At 39.9% G+C, this 20,321-nt stretch overlaps 1 protein-coding gene across 1 annotated transcript in view; it reads right to left on the reverse strand.

Moving 5' to 3' along the window:
- FGD6 (FYVE, RhoGEF and PH domain containing 6) overlaps positions 1-20,321 on the reverse strand; it is a 181,341-nt gene that overhangs the window by 87,444 nt on the left and 73,576 nt on the right. Inside the window, 2 exon segments of the mRNA XM_021006466.2 lie at positions 4,843-4,873; positions 4,963-5,030. Coding sequence (XP_020862125.1) covers positions 4,843-4,873; positions 4,963-5,030 — 99 coding nt within the window.

Genomic DNA, 20,321 nt, shown 5'->3' on the forward strand with positions numbered 1-20,321 from the left:
CAGTTTCCTCATCTGTAAAATGTGCTGGAGAAGGAAATGGCACACCACTCTAGTATCTTTGTCAAGAAAACCTCAAATGGGGTCAAGACTGAAAAAAACGACTGAACAACAAAAAAATTAAGTGACTCCTCAAGGGTCACACAACCAGTATGTGTTACACACAGGACTTAATTCAGGTCTTCCCACTTCTGAGGTTGATTATCTGCTACACCACTGAATCTCTGAACTTTTCTTAGTGGCCTCAAATTCTGTTTTTGGGGGGTATGGACACATGATTTCATCAGTGTAAAGAAACCCTCTACCCATAATGTAAACAACTTGTATTTTACTTATGGTCCATAAAATAAACAATAAAGTGACTTGCCCAGGGATCATAAGACCACAGAGTTAAGAGCTGGAAGGGACCTTAGAAACCATCTTGTCCATCTTTCCCTTCATTTTACAAACAAGGAAACTGAGGCCCAAAGATATGACAAGCCCTGTCCAGGGTCACACAGCCAGTATGTGTCAGAGTCAACACTTAAACTCACCCCTTCCTGACTGTAAGGCTGGCTACAAAACATTCCCTCTCAAAAACTCTTCGCTATCTCTAAAATAATCTCTAAATGGCGTGTTTGGAGGCAGCAAATTAGTTTAATACACACAGAACACACACCTAATGCTTCATATGTTCATTTTATAACCTAATGAGGGGTTCTTAACCTGGTACCCACTGAATTTTTAATATTTTGATAACATATTTCTATATAATGTTTTCTTTGAAATTCTAGGTATTTTATTTTATGTCTTTAAAAATATTCCTGAGAAGGGGCCCATAGGATTCACCAGACTGCCAAAGGAGAGTCCATAGTACATAAAAAAGTAAAAAACTTTGTCTGGCCAAAGAACACGTAGGATCATAGTTTTTTAAGTGGAAGGGTTAGAGCCAGAAGGGACACAGAGGTCACGTAGTTCAACTCCGTCATTTTACAGATGGGGAAACTGAGGCACAAAAAGCTAAGTGACTTGTCCAGGATCACAGCCGGGATTTGAAATCACAGCACAGGTGACAGGCCGTGAGTCAGTTTGTTTTTGAGCCCCATTTAGTCCCCTTTTTTTCTTAACTCCAAGTCTAATGGCTTGTCCACTAAAGCATGATGAGTATATATTTGATGGAACTCAAAAATGTTGGTTTGAGAACCCGCTGTCCTTGTCGGGAGGGCTCATTCATGTTCAGAGATTCTTGATTAGGTTAGCCTGTAACTTACTCAGAAAGCAGAGGAGCTTTCTGGCAAGCAGGCTGGAGGGCCAGTGTGTGCTCTGGACTGAGGATTGTCCCTGATAGTACATTCTGTGTCCTTGGGAGGAAGGGGACTCCCTCTTCACTCAACTTGATTGGGGGGGGGTTGGTGAGGGGGCAGCTACTGGGCCTCTCAGAAGCTGAGAGTATCATCTACTTGCCAAGCACATCACTGGACCTGAGATTTCAGTAGTATGGAGTGAAGAAAGTCTAATGCAAGTAAGCACTTAACTCTGCAATTTAATAGTCAGAGAGTTGCCAAGAATTCTGGGAGGTAAGCACCTACTCAGGGTGGTTACAAATGGACAGCAGAAAGGTAGGAATTGGGGAAGAAGAGTGAGGAGGAAGCAAACTGGGATAGGGAAATAGGAAGGTCCTGAAACTAGGACCAGGGGATCATCTTCCCTTTTGCTGCAAACTCAAAAAGATGGTATTTGGGAGGGACGCTGTTGAGTGTACCCTGTGGCATTTCCCCTTCTTTCCCAAGCTCCTCCCTTCTACCAGTGCCATCCAAGGTACAGATAATGTAGTGAACAATTTATACTCTAACATCAATATCATAAAAATAAACAGCTCTGAAGATTTTCAAAAACTGATGATGAAATAAGCAGATAGGAGAATAATTTTATATGACAACAACACTTTTAAAACAAACAACTTTAAAAGCTAGGCAGTGCCATAGTAGAAAGCATGCCTGGCGTGGAGTCAGGAAGACCCGAGTTCAAAGACTGACTCAGATACTTACTAGCTGTCAGGTCACTTAACTTCTGTCTGCCTCAGTTTCTTCAACTGGAAAATAACAATAATAACAGCATCTACCTTAAGTGACTTGTCCAAGGTCACAGAGCTAGAAAGTATGAGCTGGTTTTGGGCTAAAGTCTTCCTGACTTCAGGTCCATCTCTCTACCCACTGGACCACCTATGTGTCCATCAAGCTCATGGCCTCCCATGGAAATAGGGTCAACTTGACTTCAGTTTCTCTCTGCCCAGCCACCAGTAAGCACTTCCTTGATAAAGGGTTCCTTCTGCCATGCCCTCTCTCTTTTCCCATCTACCAAGACCAGGGAGGGTTCACACCTTTACCTCAGGGGGCAAGGACTTACAGCCTCCCAAGCTTCTGATTTTTGCTTCCAGTCATTATTTTCTATATAGCATTAAGCATAAACTCCTTGAAAATGAACAGCTCCAACTCTGATGGTGTTGAACAATGGTGTCCAACACAGGGCCCCAGAGGGCGTGCATCTCATGACACTCCCGAGTGTGGTGGGAACAAGATTAAAATGTAATAGGGAAATATTTAACAAAATAAATGAAAACATAATAAAATATATATAACACTACATTTTAAAACTAAGTCACTATGTCACAGGAATCCCTATGTATGGTCTGGTGGCCCCCATGTCTACTTGAGTTTGACACCAATGGTGTGGAACACCAGGATTCCACATAACATCGCTTGACAAACAGTGACCCAAAAAATATATCGTCAAGAGCAGACATAAACTCAAAATCTTGTGGAAGTGAATGTTGAAAACTAAAAATTAATTAATTTTTTTAAAAAAGGCAGACACTGAAACACAAAGAATCCATGGGATGTCTCCAAGAGCAATTTGTAAGACGCATAGGATCCCAGATTTAGAATGAAAGGTACCTCAGGAGTTGTTAGAAATAGAATTAGGCTGAGAGTGAAATCCAATCTCCTTATTTTATGACTGAAGAAACAGAGGCTCACAAAGATGATGGGGCCTGTCCACGGCCACATGTGTGGTCAGTGGCAGGGGGTGGGAATGGAACTCAGAGGACCAGCTCTAGAGCTGGAAGAGACATCAGAGGCTATCTAGATCAAAAGACTCATTTTACAAGGTCACAGGAGAATAGAAGGAACCAAACATGTCATCAAATCGGACTCCCTAATCTGAGGTTAAGTGACTTAGAAGATACAGGTAGTAAGGGTGTGAGTCAGTATTTGAACCTGGGACATCTGATTCCAGAACTAGGGTTCTTCCCACTGTACCTTGCTGAAACTAATGGAGTCTTGAGTGGGTTTTAAAAAAAAAGGATCAAAGAAGATTTATAAAATGAAAGGGATTAAAACACACACACACACACACACACACACACACACACACACACACACACACACATATTTCTAGATTTCTCCAGCTAGAGGTTTTTTAGGGAAAAAAAAAAGACATCCCCCAGTTGGACAGAGGCTGTCTGAATCACACACATATGTGTAACTCACACCTCCCTCCTTGACCTGCTAGCCAACTATATACACCCAGGACATCAAATGGGCAAGAATGAAAAAAGTATTAACATTTTGTAGACGTGTTAAGCTTCAACATTCAACATACCAAATTTTCAGATCAACTAATTAACCATTCTACACATTTTCGAGTTTCTCTCTCCTCTATTTCCCTCATTTCACAACTTTCTGTAGTCACAATTCTGATTCTGCCAAAAAAATTTGGAATAAATTATGGTTATAAGCCCCCTTACTTAGACAATAAAAACCTTTACATCTGCCTTCTAAATTAACAGTGCAAGCTAGCTACCTGCTGAGCCTGAATTAATACTTGTAAAAACTTGATTACAGACAGGCCTTGGTTATATCTCAGGCTGCAAGAATCATGGGAAAAGTTCTCAAGGCTTCCCAGTAAACGCTTTCAAGTTGGCGGACAGAAAAATTCAACACCACCATTTAGAAAAAAATATATTACTTGCAAAAAAAAAATGCCAATGGGTAGGGGGAAAACTCCCCACCCATTCCTGGAAGTTCATATACATATTAGATCTTACACAACGGAAGTAACATTTTCTCATAGGAGCCTACGGGACCTTAGAGGTCACATAATCCAATACTTTCCCCATCACCACCATCTTAAAAATGAGGGAGCTTAAGGCTCAGTGACTTAGCCCAGGTCATACAGGGCTAAGCTGAGAGACAAGATTCTCTGATTCTATGGCTAGACTTTCCACTGTGTTAGGGCAAAACTGCAGATACAAACAGCAGGAAAGAGATTGCTACTTCAGCGTCCTCTGTTCTGCCTTTCAGAAGGTCACAAGGCTTGGGAGTCTAGGCACACACTGACCTAATTTACTAGAAAGCTTTCTTTCTTTCTTTCTTTTGTTTTCTTTTTTAAAACACTAGGTCTCCATTATTTGCCCAGGTTGGAAATGCTTGAAGCTACTTATGTGCAAAGCCACTACTAACAGGCACAAGAGTTTTTGATCTACCGTGTATCCCACTTTATGCAACCTAGTGGCCATGGGGCAAGGGGGAGTGGAGGAAGGTCACCGAACTGAAATCACAGGTAGCTCAGTTTAGTCCACTGAAGCACAGAAATCCTGAGCTCAAGAAATCCTCTAACCTCAGCCTCCAGGTAGCAAGGATTACAGGTAGGCATTACCATGCTCCTGAGCAAAAATTCTCAAATACCAAACATAATCTAACAAGTAGATGTTTATTAAATTCACCATGTTAATCTGAATTTTGGCAGAACAAACTGAGAAAGTATCAAGACATTTAAGAATTTAAGATAACATTTGCAGCTACTCACGATATGCAAAAGTTTCAACACGTCCACAAACCTGTTGAGACAGCAACAAAAATACAGTGGGTGTTAGAAACGGGCGAGCAAAGAAAAGAAGAAATAATTCTCCCTAGATTTGATACTCACACTTTTTCAGAGCTCATGATCTCCTTGGCAATAAGGTAAACCTTGCTTCTCTTTCCAGTTCCTTTACCCTGAAAATAGAGTTGTACACGTTAAGGAGGCATAAACTGAGAAAAGGATCACCAAGATTAATTTGGGACCAGTTAGCCCCAGATTCTACATTGCTAGAATTAACTCACAAGTTCCTTAAGAGCACACATTGCAAGGAAAATCCAAGGCTTCTGGAATGGCAGAGTTGCACAATTAAGTCTAGAATACAACTGAATAAACAATATTTTTAGTGCTACTATGCAGGGAACTTCCAGATACCAACATGAATAAGATGGGCCTTGTTCTCAAGGATTGCAAAGCTTACAATCTAGTTGGGGAGATAAAACACACACACACAAAATAAACATAATATCCACTGGAATGTCCATAAGTGTACAGGAGCAGAATAAATTGCTACTGAGACATCTCAGCAAGAAGAGATTATTTTTGTCCAGGGAAGAGGGGAAAAGAGTAGGATGGGGGTATGGGTTGGGGGGGGGATATAGAGGGAATTTCAAGGATATTCCCTTGGCTTTCAGGATGAGTTAGACTTAAGTGGAGGGTATTCATAGGATCGTAGACTTAAAATCAGAAGACATCATGGGACTTCAATGGACAATGCACTTATTTTACAGATAACAGACCTGTTCCAAGTCACCCAGCTCCCAAATGTCTACCATAGGATTTGCACTCAGGTCTTTCCGATGCCACGTCAAAAACCTGACCAGATTACAGCACTACAGGGAAGCAATAGTAATATAGGCAGAGAGGCTGGAAAGGTCAATTGGGGAACCCTGCACGGTCCAAGTCGAGAGGCACAGAGAACACATCAACCTGGCTCATGACAAAAGGCTTGAATGGCAGGCTAGGGAGGGTGACTAGATTTTAATTCAGCGAGCAATGACAAACTATTCATTAGAATGGGTGTGTAAGGGCTAATTTTTGACTGATCCAACCCAGCTTTACTATTCAGGAAAGGAACAGCTATTAGCTTTTAAAGACTTAAAAAGTCAGATATACACTCTAACTGAACCTGCTGGAAAAGTCTCCCTGACATGAACATTTGCTTCTGGGGTGAAACCAAGTTAAGTAATTTAGTAAGCAATACTAGGGGTTGTTGGGTTACGAAGAATAGAAGGGACTGGTAATTTGACTGGAACTCCCATTGAGGAAACCCTACCAATTTGGGTTGGTTCCTGGACTCTTCAATGTTCCTGCCTGGGGTGCTCAAAGTTCAAGTGACTTGCTCAGCCTCTTAACGGGTCTGTCAGATACAGCGCATGAACCCAAATTTTCTGACTCCATGGCTGGCTCTGTGAGCACTAGACCACCCTACTTTATTGGGGAGGAGAAAATCCTAACTTTTTTTTTTACTGAAAAAAAAATTATTGATATCTTTTCTTTTTGCCAGTCATTTCCAGATTTTCCTCCCATGCTTGTCCACCCAAGGAGCCTTCTCTTGTAACAAAGAAAGATATGTAAACTACATTGTGGTCACATATGATAGTATTCCTGAAATTATACATACATATACACACACATATACCTGTATATTCAGAATTAATATAAAAAGATTATACACATGCACATAAACCTGTATATTCAGGATATATTCAGAGCAAATATATAGGGAATACACACACACACACACACACACACACACACACACACACACACATCTGTTTATTCAGGACATATTCAGAATAAATATAAAGAGAATACACACACACACACTGTCCTCTATAGTCAAAATAAATATAAAGAGAATACAGACAGAAAGACAGACATACACACAATCTCCTGCCTCCTACAGAAGAAGAGGAAGATAAGGCATAAGAACAACTTGACTAGAAGGTCTGACTTTTTTTATATGTTGGTGAATTTGGCTGGATTATTTGTTTTTCCTTTCCTTTCCTTTTTTTTTTTTAAATTCTTTGTTCTAAGGGACAACTGTAGGATGGGGAAGGAAACATCAGAAAATGTAGGAGTAATTTACAGATAAAAGATTTCTGCTTTGTTTCAGACCTGTCATTTACATTATTGTAATCCTCCCAGCTGGCCCTATTCGACTCAGCATCAATCAGTTCACACAAATTCAAATTCTAAATTAAGTATTCAAACCACTGCAAGCATGTGGTTTATTAGTGGAAAAGCAGAGCTCCTTGATTTCTGGAAGAGGGTAAATGTGCTCTAAATTTTAAAACCAACTCTGCAAATTGAAAGCACTTTAAAAATATTTCCTGAAACCTCTTTTACAAACGCCCCTTGAAGCCTCAGCCATTCACATCTCTAGGGTGAATACAGCTATTTCTCTCTGCTTCGGCTGCCTTCCCTACACTGAAGTGCCCATCAGTACTAGGGACAAAAAAAACCAGAGGCTCGAAAAGAAAAAGAGGGGGAATGAAAAGGCTGCCTAGGAAAAAACAGCCTTTTCAATATTTAGTGGATGAGGTTTTTTTTGGTTGTAGTTGTTTTTTTGGGGGGGTTGGTTGGTTTTTTTTTTAAACTCATAAAACATTACCAAGGTGCTAAAAGATGGGGGGAGGGAGAAGGGAAGAGAGGAGTTTCTCCCATTCATTTAAATTCAATTCAGCAAGTACTCATTATCTAGTCTAGGGGAAGGTTGGAGCCCTGGAAATTCTACTGTGAGTCAATAACAACCATCAGGGATATGGGGGGAGGAGAGGGCCCTTTAGCTCCCAGGCAAAGTGGCCTACTTGGGAGTTCCTTAGATACCACATTCCATCTCCAGGCCTTTACACAGGTTTTCTTCTTCCCCTATGCCTGGAATGTGTTCCCTTATCACCTCAGCCTCTAAGATTCCCCACCTCAAAGAACCATCTCCCACACCCAGGCCTTTCTCAATTTCCTAGGCTGCCAATCTCCTAATTACTCTGTGTAAGGCAGCTAGGTGGTGCAGTGGAAAGAGTGCCAGGTGTAGAGTCAGGAAGAGTCAAATTCTTGAGTTCAAATCTGACAAGCTGTGTGATCTGTTTGCCTCAGTTTCCTCATCTGTAAAATGAGCGGGAGAAGGAAATGGCAAACCACTCCAGTATCTTTGCCAAGAAAACCCCAAATGGGATCACAGAAGAGTCAGACACAACCGAAAAATGACTAAACAACAACCTAGAAAAGATGGGATGAGATAACAGCTGTCTTCAAGTCTCCGAAGGGCTGCTGTACAAAAGAGGCATTAGATTTATCCTTCTTGGCCACTGAGGGCAAAAGTAGGAGCATACAACAGAAGTCATTGAGTCAGAAACAGGCTTAAATGTATGGAAAAAATTTCCTAACAACTCAAGCTGTCCAAAGTAGAAATGAGCTGCGTTTGTTGGTGGCAATAATAATTGGAGCTAACATTTACACAGCATGTACCACGTACCAGGAGCTTACAATCATTATTAAATCCTCACAACAACCCTGGGAGGTGGGTGCTATTATTATCCCCATTTTAGAGATGAAGGCAAACAGCGGGTTAAGTGACTCTCCTAAGGTCACACAGCTAGGACGTATCTGAAGCCAAATTTGAACTCCTGACTCTAGGACCACCAGTTCTACCCAGCTACCTAGGTTTCTGCTCAGGAATGGGTTAGACTTTGAGCCTTTATGCAAGTCAGAGATTCTAAGATGGTAGCAAGTGTTCTTTAGAATACAAAGGCTGAGAAGGAGTCTTGGCCATGCACAGGACTCTGCTTGAAAAGGACTCGCTCTCCATTCATTCAAGGGGATTAATTAGAAGAGATTATTAATTTTTTTCAACATTTTAGGTCATTTCCTTGTTTACATGCTCTGAAGCATGAGCTTCTTCCTAGACTCATTTCCAGTGGCGCCAAGAGATGGAATGGAGAAGTAGGAAAATGATGAACACTGTAAAAAACTGAATATTCTATTCCTCAGCAGGTTTCCTGTTAGCAAACAATATCTAGTCACACAATAGCTAAAATTAAACTGTTTATTGCCTAGCTTCTTTTAAGTTGTTGATTTCAAAATGGTACCTCTATTTATAACAGAAGGGCAGGGGATACTTTTGAAGGAGGTTATTTTGCTAGGGGAAACCAAAGAATTATCGCTAGAAGAGACTTCATGGCCATCTAGCCCAATCCCCCTAATTAGCAGAGAAGGAAATTAAGGCCCAGAGAGGTTAAACCACTTGTCCACACAAAGGGATTTACTGTCAGGGCCTTCTGTCTCCAACTCCAATTTTATTTCCATTGTCAATCAATCCCCAAGTGGAAAGCCTTCCAGTTTATTTTTTATTAATTTTATTCTATTCTTCCATAAAGACAAGTAATTTGGACCTGACTTGGTAGAGCTCAGAGTCAATCTCCAGGCCCTTGGCATGGTCCAATTAAGAAATGACAAAGCTAGGCCTGACTAGCGGGAAAGTTAAGGGAAGGGGGAAAGGAAGAGCATTTATTAAGCACCTACTAAGTTCCAGGAACTATACTAAGTGCTTTATAAAAATCTCATTTGATCCTCGTCACAACTCTGGGAGATGGATGCTATTTTTAACCTTCATTTTACAGGAGGAAACTGAGGCAGACAGTGGTCAGAGATATGCCTAGAGTCACACAGCTAATAAGTGTCTGAGGATATATTTGAACTCAGCCTTCCTGAGGATGGCTAAGCCACCATATGGGCACTGCCTATCAACACAGGTACCACACTCGCTTTGGAGAAGTGTGCTTGCTTTCTGCATAAATTCGGAAATCAGTAAAAGCAGGGCCACACCTTTAGGAATATTGGCAAATTACCCACAGACTTGTAACTTCCTACTCAGTCATTAAAATGGCCTTTGCCTAGGGCGCCTCCCTCCAAAGATGTTAGAATTTAACATTTAGCCCTGGATGTGACACCCTTCATTAACAGGGAGTAGCTGGAAGAAATCAAAATTAAGTAACATTACGGCTGGTCAAGGAATCCACACCATCAGGCTAATTGTTTCACCACGACTCAAGACCTTTCTGTTTTTAACCTCCTTGGGGTTTAGTAGCTGCAGGATCTGGGGTGGTAGGCAGTAGGGACAAGGGTATGGATACTTTGTTGTCCTTTTTCAATAGTGTCCAAACCTTCCTGACCCCATTTGGGGTTTTCTTAGCAAAAGTACTGGGGTGGTTTGCAATTGGTTTGCAATTTCCTTCTCCAGCTCATTTTACAGATGAGGAAACTGAGGCAAACAGGGTGAAGTGACTTGCCCAGGGTCACACAGTTAGGAAGCATCTGAGGCTGGATTTGAACTCAGGAAGATGCATCTTCCTAACTCCAGGCCCTACGAACTGTACCACCTAGCTGGCCATGTGGGTCTTCCATATTTTTGTTAGCTCCTTATACATCTTGAATATGTGATGCAAAAGATCCTTCCCCCCATCGATAGCCTTCCTTCTTATTAGTTAAATTGATTTTACCAGGCAAATGCTTTTCTACTTCATGTCACTGAAACTATCTATTTTCTGCTTTGTGAGGCTTTTAATCCCTTATTTGGTTCCATGCTCCCCCCTGAGCCAAAGCTGAGGCAGACACTTCATGTGATTAGCTCTCTTCTAATTATTTTTTACAGGGTGACCATTAATATTCAATTCATACTGTTCATCTTCTTAAAATCAAAGTCTGTTTATGAATGAATATACATCATTCCCTTCAGAATTCCTCATCAGAATTATTTCTCTGTGTCTTTCAGAGCTTTCACTCTTGATTTTTTTTATATGTTTAGACTGGAAGACCCTAAAGTGTACTGACTTCCCCACCCACCCACCCAATATAAGAACGAGGAAAGCAAAGTTAGAGGTAAACTGATTTGCCCAGAGTCATATAGCCAGCAAGTATCTGGGGCTAGATTTGAACTCAGGTCTTCCAGACTCAAAGACTCTATGGATTACTTCACAAGAGGAAATCAGAGCAATGATGAATTAATTATCCCAAGTCCCCAGCAGTTAGTTGATGGCAAATTCAGGGAACAAACCCAGATCTCCCAATGTCCCAATGGAGTCATTTTTCTACCCTATCACATGGCCTCTTATTCTGCTGAAGAAAGAGCTTTCAACACTAATACATTGTTGGTGAAGTTGTGAAATGATCCAACCATTTTGCAGAACAATTTGGAACTATGCCCAAAGGGCTACAAAAATGTGCATACCCTTTGACCCAGCAATAGCACTTCTAGGGCTATATCCCAAAGAGATCAAACAAATGGGAAAAGGACAAAAATATTCATAGCAGCTCTTTTTGTGGTGGCAAAGAATTGGAAATTGAGAGGATGCCCATCCATTGGGGAATGGCTGAGCAAGTTGTGGTATATGAATGTAATGGAATACTATTGTGCTATAAGAAATGATAAACAGGCTGACTTCAGAAAAACCTGGAAAGACTTATATGGTCTGATGCTGAGTGAAGTGAGCAGAACCAAGAGGACTTTGTACACAATAACAGCCACGTTATGTGATGACTAATGAACCCTTCTCAGCATTATAAGGATCTAAGACATCTCCAGAGGCCTCAGGATGGAAAATGGTGTCCACATCCAAAGAAAGAACTATGGAAGTCAAATCACTATCACTTATTTTTACCTTCTGTTGAGTTTTGTTTCATCTTTCTGATGGTTCCTCCTATTGGTTTTTATTTTTACTTACAACTTCACTGATGTGAAAATATGTTTAATGGGCATGTAAATGTAAAGCCTGTATCAGATTGTGTGCCATCTTGGGGAGGGCAGGGAGGAGGAAGGGGGAGAAAAATTTTCAGCTCAAAAGCATATGGAAGTGACTGCTGATAAATCAAAATAAATTAACAAAATAAATAAATAAATAGATGAAATTTAAAAAATTTAAAAAAAAAAAGAAAGAGCTCTCAACAGGCAGGTAGAATACCTGGGTCCATATCCTATCCCTAAATACCTGTGTCCAGATCTCTGTCCTACCTCTTTCTTGGTGTATGACCAAGGGTACATCCTTAGTCTCTAAGATCATAGGTTTAGACATGGAAGGGACCTGAAAGATCATCAGATTCAATGAGATGAGAGAATGAGGCCCAGGGAGGTTAAGTAATTTACCCAAAGTTCTAGACACAACAGAACTGGGACTTGCATTCCACATCCTCTACTTCACAATCTCCTGTATTTGTTGTTATTGTTGAGTCGTTTTTTCAGTTGTGATTGCCTCTTCATGACTCCATGTATAGTTTTCTTGGCAGAGATACTGTAGTGCTTTGCTATTTCCTTCTCCAGCTGCTTTTACAGATGAGGAAACTGAGGCAAACAGGGCTAAGCTACTTGCCCAGGGTCACACAGCTAGGAAGTATCTGAGGCTGGATTTGAACTTAGGAAGATGAGTTTTCCTGTCCATAGGCTCAGCACTCTATCTGCTATGCCACCTAGCTGCCCAACCTCCTGCATACTTTCTCTTGCACCATTCTGCTTTTCTAGGCCTTCCTTAGTCTTAAAATCTACAAAACAGGGGGCGTAATCATACTTCCATTTCTTATCTCAAGAGTTTGCGTGAAGATTGATCAGTCAATAAATATTCGTTGTTGTTTGTCCTTTGTTCTCAAAGAGGACCATGACATCAAGGAAGTGATGCAAGTGAAATGGATTTAAGTGAGGGAGGGCTATACAAAGTCACCAGCCTCACTTTCTCCTCTGGAGCCATCTGGGTCTAGTGGACAGATACAGATCAGAACAATAAATATTTATTAAGCACCTCTATGTACCAGGCACAGCACTGGTAGAGCTGGGGATACAAAAAAGAGGCAAAATTAAAATAGTCCCTGCTCTCAGGGAACTCACAGCTGAATGGGGGACAGCGCATGCAAACAACTCTGTACAAACAAGCCATAGGCAAGACAAAGAGAAAATAATAAAAGAAAAAGAGATGGACACATCTGAACAACAAAAATTTAATAAACACTAAAAAAAGAAAAAACAAAACCTAAACTGTATATAATAAAATCCATGTGTGTGTGTGTGTGTGTATATATATATGTGTGTATATATATGTGTATGTGTATATGTATATATATATATATATATATATATATATATATATTTGCTCTTCACTGGGTAATAAAATGTTTGTGGTTATTGGTTAAGTTCATGATAAAACAGGCAATTTCAAGTGAAAAATGATAAACCCAAGGGAGCAAATACCCTATGTCATCATAATGATAGACCTTGTTCCCAGTAAAGTTAAATTTAAAGCTGACCCTTAGCCCTGTCTCCATTTCTTTTCTCTTAGACAGGCTGCTGCCCAATTAAGACAAACAGGTTCACTAACTTGTTTAATTGAGGGAGAGAGGGCACAAGATACATAACCATTCATCTGTTTTTCAGATTCCATAGCTAGCATACCTCTGAGACCAGCCTCAAGTGAAGTCTGTGACCTCCCCAGACCAAGGATCTGCCATGGCTTGCCAATTCATGGTTTCAAAAGACAAATCTACTATTGAGTAACTGGTCATCTTTCAAATACAGCTGCCAAACAAGCGTGTCCTTTTCCAACCCTTGACAAAAGGGTCCTTATTATCATCAGGAGCTGAAGTATTTGGTGTCTGCTCTATGAAACATGCTATCTTTAAAACTGGAAAAATCTGCCAAAACACACTTAAAAGCACTCCAGCCACCCAAAGCCCTCATGTTCTAACTCATTCCTTTTCCTTTCCACTCTCAAATGATGCAAGAGAGGATGGGATTTATCAATTTAGAGCTGAATGCGACCTTAGAGGTTGACCTGGTCAAATAGATTTCAAGGGGTCTGTGAATGTGCATGGAGAAAAAAAAATCTTTTTACTTTATTTATTTTACTTATTTTATTTTTATGCATTTAAATATATTATTCAGAGAAGGGGTCCATAGGATTTGCCATACTGTCAAAGGGGTCCAAGATGCAAAAAAAGGTTAAGAAACTCTGATCTAGTCCAACCCTCATTTTACAAATGAGGAAACTGAGGACCAAAGAAGTAAAATGACAGCTAGGTGGTACAGGTGGATAGAACACTGGGCCTGAAGTCAGGAATACCTGAGTTCAAATCCAGCCTCAGACACTTACTAGCTGTGTGACCCTGGGCAAGTCAAGTGTCTTCAATTCAAGCCTCAATTTCTTCAACTATAAAATACATTTAATAGCAGTATCACCTCCCAAGGTTGTTGAATGGGTCAAATGATATAACATTTATCAAGTGCTAAGCAGAATATCCAATACAATGTAGGCACTTAATAAATGATTTTTTTTCTTTCCTGTACTTCCTGCCATCCCAAGGCACACAGGTAGTAATCGGAAGAGCTAGACTCTTAAGTATAAAGGAAGGTTCTTAGTAACTACAGCTGCTAGAAATGAAGAGGAAGTATGCTACATAGTAAAGAAGGCAGAAATTTCGAATCAGTGAAGTTGGTTCTCAGTCAAAACTATTTTCACATCATTTTAGTTTCTAATCCAGTAAATAATGACAGATACAACCTACATTTAAAAAAAAAAGTCTTGGAGGGAAGGAAGAGAAGAGAGAAAATAAGTATTTATTAAGCACCTACTATGGGCTGGGCACTTACTTGTTTTTTATAAATATTATCTCGTTTAATCCTCACAAAAACCCTGGGAGGTAGATGCTATTATTATCCTCATTTTATAGTTAAGTAAAGCAAGGCAGGCAAAGATTAACTGACTTGTCGAGGGTCACAGAGCTAATAAGTATCTGAAGGTGGTTTTGAACTCAGGTCTTCCTGACTCCAGGCCTACTTCTCTATCCCCTGCATCACCTAGCTGCTTCTAGCAAGGCTGGAGGCTGGACAATCCTGAATAATTTTTAAGAGTGTAAAGGGTTCCTAAGACTAAGGTGCTTGAGAATAGCTGACGCAGACCACAGCCCATTCATGGTTGCCCAGCTGTATCCTTCACATGACCTTGGGGTCCCCAAAGCTGTGCCAGCAGAACACAAACTTGGGTGAGCTGTACAGAAATGCTTGGAATATAGCCCCAGTCACAGACTAAGTTTGTTTTCCAAGGACAACCAAGCCAATCACTTCACTTCTATGACCAATAGACTGGGCATCTGGCATAAAATATTTTTGGCCATGGCAGCCCATAAAACAGAGGGGACATTTTAAAAATGGCCTTCAGTTGCATATGGCCACTTCCTACACTTTCAACACTAATTTGGGAGAGGAAAAGAAATCATTTTTTCAAAAAGAAAGAAAGGTCAAAACTGTCACTCTTTGCAGATTATATGATGTTATACTTAGAGAGTCCTAGAAAATCAACGAAAAACTACTTGAAATAATTAACAACTTGAGCAAAGTTGCAGGATATAAAATAAACTGACACAAATCATCAGCATTTCTACATATTACCAACAAAGCTCAGCAGCAAGAGATAGAGAAATTCCATTTAAAATAACTGTAGACAATATAAAATATTTGGGAGTCGTTTGCCAAGACAAACCCAGGAATTATATGAACACAATTGCAAAACACTTTTCACACAAATAAAGTCAGAGCTAAATGAATGGAAAACATCAATTGCTCATGGGTAAGCCCAGATAATATAATAAAAATGATAATTCTACCTAAGCTAATTTACTTATTCAGTACCACACCAACTAAACTACCAAAAATTATTTTATAGAGCTAGAAAAAAAAATTCATATGGAAGAATAAAAGGCGAAGAACATCAAGGGAATAAAAAAAAAAAGCAAAGGCCTAATTGTCTAAAGATCTAAAATTACATCATAAAGCATCAATCATCAAAACTACTTGCTACTGGCTAGGAAATAGAGTGGTGGATCAGCGGAATAGGATAGGTAAACAAGACATTGCAGTAAATGACTATAGTACTCCACTGTTTGATAAAGCCAAAGACCCCAGCTTCTGGGATAAGAACTCAGTATCAGACAAAAACTGCTGAGAAAACTGGAAAAGAGTATGGCAGAAACTAGGCACAGACCAACAGCTTACACCATATACTAAGATAAGATCAAAATGGGTACATGATTTAGACATAAAGGGTGATACCACAAGCAAATTAGGAGAGCAAGGAATAGTTTACCTGTCAAATCTATGGAGAAGGGAAGAATCTGACCAAAAAAAGAGATAGAGAACATTATGAAATACAAAACGGATGACTCTGATTACATTAAATTAAAAAGGTTTTGCACAAACAAAATCAATGCAACCAAGATTAGAAGGAAAGCAGAAAGACTGCAAACAATTTTTATAGCAAGTGTTTTTGATAAAAGCCTCATTTCTCAAACATACAGACAACTGAGTCAAATCTGTAAGAATGAAGTCATCCTCAATTGATAAATGGTCAAAGGATATAAACAGGCAATTTTCAGATGAAGAAATTAAAGCTATCTATAGGAATATGAAAAATGAAGTGAGCAGAACCAGAACATCGTACACAGTGACAGCAACATTGTGCAATGACCAACTTTGATAGACTTAGCCTTCTCAGCAATGCAATGATCTAAGACAATTCTAAAAGACTCCTGATGGAAAATGCTATCCACATACAGAGAAATAACCATGGAGTCTGAATGCAGATCAAGGCATACTATTTTTCTCTATTTTTTGTTTTTTCTTTCTCACGGTTTTTCCCTTTTGTTCTGATTCTTCTTTTACAACATGACTAATGTGGAAATACGTTTAATATGATGATACATGTATAACCTGTATCAGATTGCATACTGTCTTACAGAGCGGAGAGGGGAGGGAAGAGGAGAAAATTTAAAACTCAAAATCTTATAAACATGAATGTTGAAAACTAAAAATAAACAAATGAACACACAAACAAACAAACAAACAAACAAACAAATAAATAAAAAGAAATGATGAGCAGGTAGATTTCAGAAAAACCTGGAAAGACTTACATGAATTGATGCTGAGTAAAATGAGTAGAACCAGGAGAAGATTGTACACAATAACAGCAACATTGTGCGATGATCAACTATGATTGACTTTGCTCCTCTCAGCAACACAATGATCCAAGACAATTCTAAAAGACTTATGATGGAAAATGCTATCCATATCCAGAGAAAGAACTATGGAGTCTGATTTTCTTTGTTTTTTTTGTAGCTTTTCCCTTTTGTTCTGTTTCTTCTTTCACAACATGACTAATATGGAAATACGTTCACATGATTCCACATGTATGACCTATATCAGATTTGCTTGCCATCTTGGGGAAGGAGGATGGGAGGGGGGATGGGAGAAAAAAATCTGAAACTCAAAAAATGAATGTTGAAAACTGTCTTTACTTGTAATCGAAAAAAGTAAAATAACATTTATCCAAAAATAAATAAATCATCAGCACCACAGAAAACTCAGTGACCCATTCTGATATGATGGCAACTTTCTAACAGATTAATCTTCTCTAAAAGAGATTCTTCTAAGTCAAATCGCTACCTGAGTCTATGCATCAGTGAATTTATGATGTCATTAAAATCTATGGAATTAAATATAAAGTCTTCTGTTTGGCTTTTAAAGTCCTTTTCAACCTGGTTCCTTCCTGCCTTCCAGTCTTTTTTTTTGGAGGGGTGGGGAGACAATCAAGGTAGAGTGACTTGCCTAGGGTCACACAGCTAGTAAGTGTCTGAGGCCAGACTTAAACTCAGGTCCTCCTGAATCCAGGGCCACTGCTCTATCCACTGTGCCACCTAGATGCCCCCTTGCTCTCCAGTCTTAATATACAACCAAGTACTCTACAATCCAATGATACTGGCTTTCTGGCTGTTCCTCACACATGAAATGTCATCTTCTGACTCCATGCCTTTCCAACGGTGTCTCTGGTGCCTGGAATGCTCTGCTTCCTTACCTTGGCTCCCTTCAAGTCTAAGCCACCATCTTTGTGCAGGAAGCCACCTTTTCTGACCCATCTTCTCCCCCAACCCCCCAGCATATATACACACCTCAATATTAATACCCTCTTTCTGCATATATACAATGTATATGTATGTATTTTACATAATTGTTTACATCTTGTCTCCCCCCCCCCGTAGGATGGGAGCTCCTTCAAAGTAAGGATGGTTCTTGTCTTTCTACGTATCTCCAGCATTTAGCATAATGCATGCCACGCAGCTAGTAAGTGTTCAATAAATGTTTGTTGACTTGGGATGTGGGTACTACCTCAACATTACAGACAGCAAACTGGCCAGACCCGCCTATCCTCTGGGGCTTGTCTATAAATTGTTCTCTAATAAGGATCTAATAAGGACCCCATTATGGTGCTCCACCCAAGCCTGCTTTTCTTGGGCGGTAACCCTGTGCTTCAGACCAATTTGGTCATGAACTAGCTGTGTAGCCATGGGCAACTCGTTTGACCTCTCTGATATGCAGTTTCTTCATATATAATGAGGAGTTTGGATTATCTGATTTCCAGGGTTTCTACTGATTTCTAACATTTTTACATTTTAGGATTTCTTCCTCTCCCCCAACCAGATTGTCCCCACCAAAAATGACTTCTGTATTCTAGGCATTCAGAATCTCGTTCAGTTCTAGATCAGATTTTAGCTGAACAGATTAGTTTATGTATGCTCCTTGTAATAATGCATGATAATGATTGACTGCATAACTATATATAGTTGCTAGACTTTCCAGTTTAGGCTTTGAATCATGCCATGCAGATGCTACCTACTGTCCCTAAGTACAATGCTGGAATTAAATGAAATCAAGTCATTATTTTTTGTCGTTGTTTATCAGTTGTTTCAGTCACATCCAATGCTTCATGATCCCATTCAGGGTGTTCTTGGCAAAGACACTGGAGTAGTCTGCCATTTCCTTCTCCAATCATTTTACAGATGAGGAAACTGAGGCAAACAGGGCTAAGTGACTTGACCAGGGTCACACAGCTAGTAAGTATCTGAGGCTTGATTTGAACTCAGATCTTCCTGACTCCAGGCCCAGTGCTCTATCCACTGCACCACCTAGCTGTCCATTATTTTTAACAAATTTAATTTTTTTAATAAACAAAAATCTATTTTCTCCATCACTGATAAAAGAAAAAGAAAAAACCTTTTTTAACAACTACACATAAGCACATAAAACATATACCCATAATGACCATGTCCAAAAAATATACATCTTATTTATGCCCTGAATCCACTGCCTCTCTCTCTCTGCCAGGTGGGTAGAATGCATGGTCTTCAGTCCTCTGGTATGGCTACTGAAAATCAAGTCATTATTTACTAATGCAGCAGAATTATTTTAGCACAGTGCTTTGATACACAGTAGGCGATTAATAAATGTTTGCTGACTTGGTGATGGGACAGGGAATTTCCTTAGTGAAGGGACTACTTATTCTGCTTTTAAATTTGGAGATCAGACCTTTGATTTCAGAGGCAAAGGGAACCCCCCTCTACCCATGAACATCGGCATTTGGTATTAGACAGTTGCCTGGGGAAACTAAGAGGTTAAGTGAGTTGCCCAGGGTTACAAGCCCAGATGGGGCTTAAACCAAGGTCTTTTTATTAGAGGCCAGCTCTCTATCCACTCTAATACGCTGGCTTGTTTGTTTTTTCCTTTTTTCATTTGCATTGACATCTTTTGTTTTTATGCCACCTTTGTCCTAAATCTCTCTTTCCCTCCTCCCTCCGGCCCCAGAGAGCTATAACTTGTAATAAAGAGGAAAGAAAGGGGGATGTTGGTGCAGAGCTGTTGATGGCCTATGAATGCCTGACACCTGAGACCCCCAAACTGCCCTGTTTACCCAAGCTATAAAAATGACCATCACAAATTCTAGAAAGGAGAAGATAAGAATATAGACTGAGAGGTAGAAAGGCAATGAGGAGGGGGAAGAAACAAGTATTTATTAAGTGCTTACTGTGTGCCAACAACTGTGCTAAATGCTTTACAAATATTTCATTTGATCCTCATAATAACCCTGGGAGTTAGAAGCTGTTATTATCCTTATTTTACAGTTGAGGAAACTGAGGCAGACTGAAGTCTTCCCGACTCCAGGCTCATTGAGCCATCTACTGCACCACCTAGTCATTGTACAGATGAGGAAACTGAGGCAAACAGGATCACACAGCTAATAAGTTTCTGAGTGTTTTCACTGGCTGTCTCCCATGTGTGGAACTCATCTCCTCATCTCTGCCTCCTGACTTCCTGGATCCTTTCAAGTCTCAGCTAAAGTCCTACCGTCTGCAAAAAGCCTTTTCCTGTTCTACTTACTCTTAATGCCTTTCCTCTGAGACTACCCCCAATTTATTTTCTACATCTTATTTTTTTTTTTAGGCAATTGGGGTTAAGTGACTTGCCCGGGGTCACACAGTTAGTAAGTGTCAAGTGTTTGTTCTGAGGCCGGATTTGAACTCAGGTCCTCCTGACTTCAGGGCCAGTGCTTTTATCCACTGCATCA

Source organism: Phascolarctos cinereus, unplaced genomic scaffold (genome assembly GCF_003287225.1).
Source record: "Phascolarctos cinereus isolate Bilbo 61053 unplaced genomic scaffold, phaCin_HiC Scaffold_1;HRSCAF=81, whole genome shotgun sequence".
NCBI lineage: Eukaryota > Metazoa > Chordata > Mammalia > Diprotodontia > Phascolarctidae > Phascolarctos > Phascolarctos cinereus.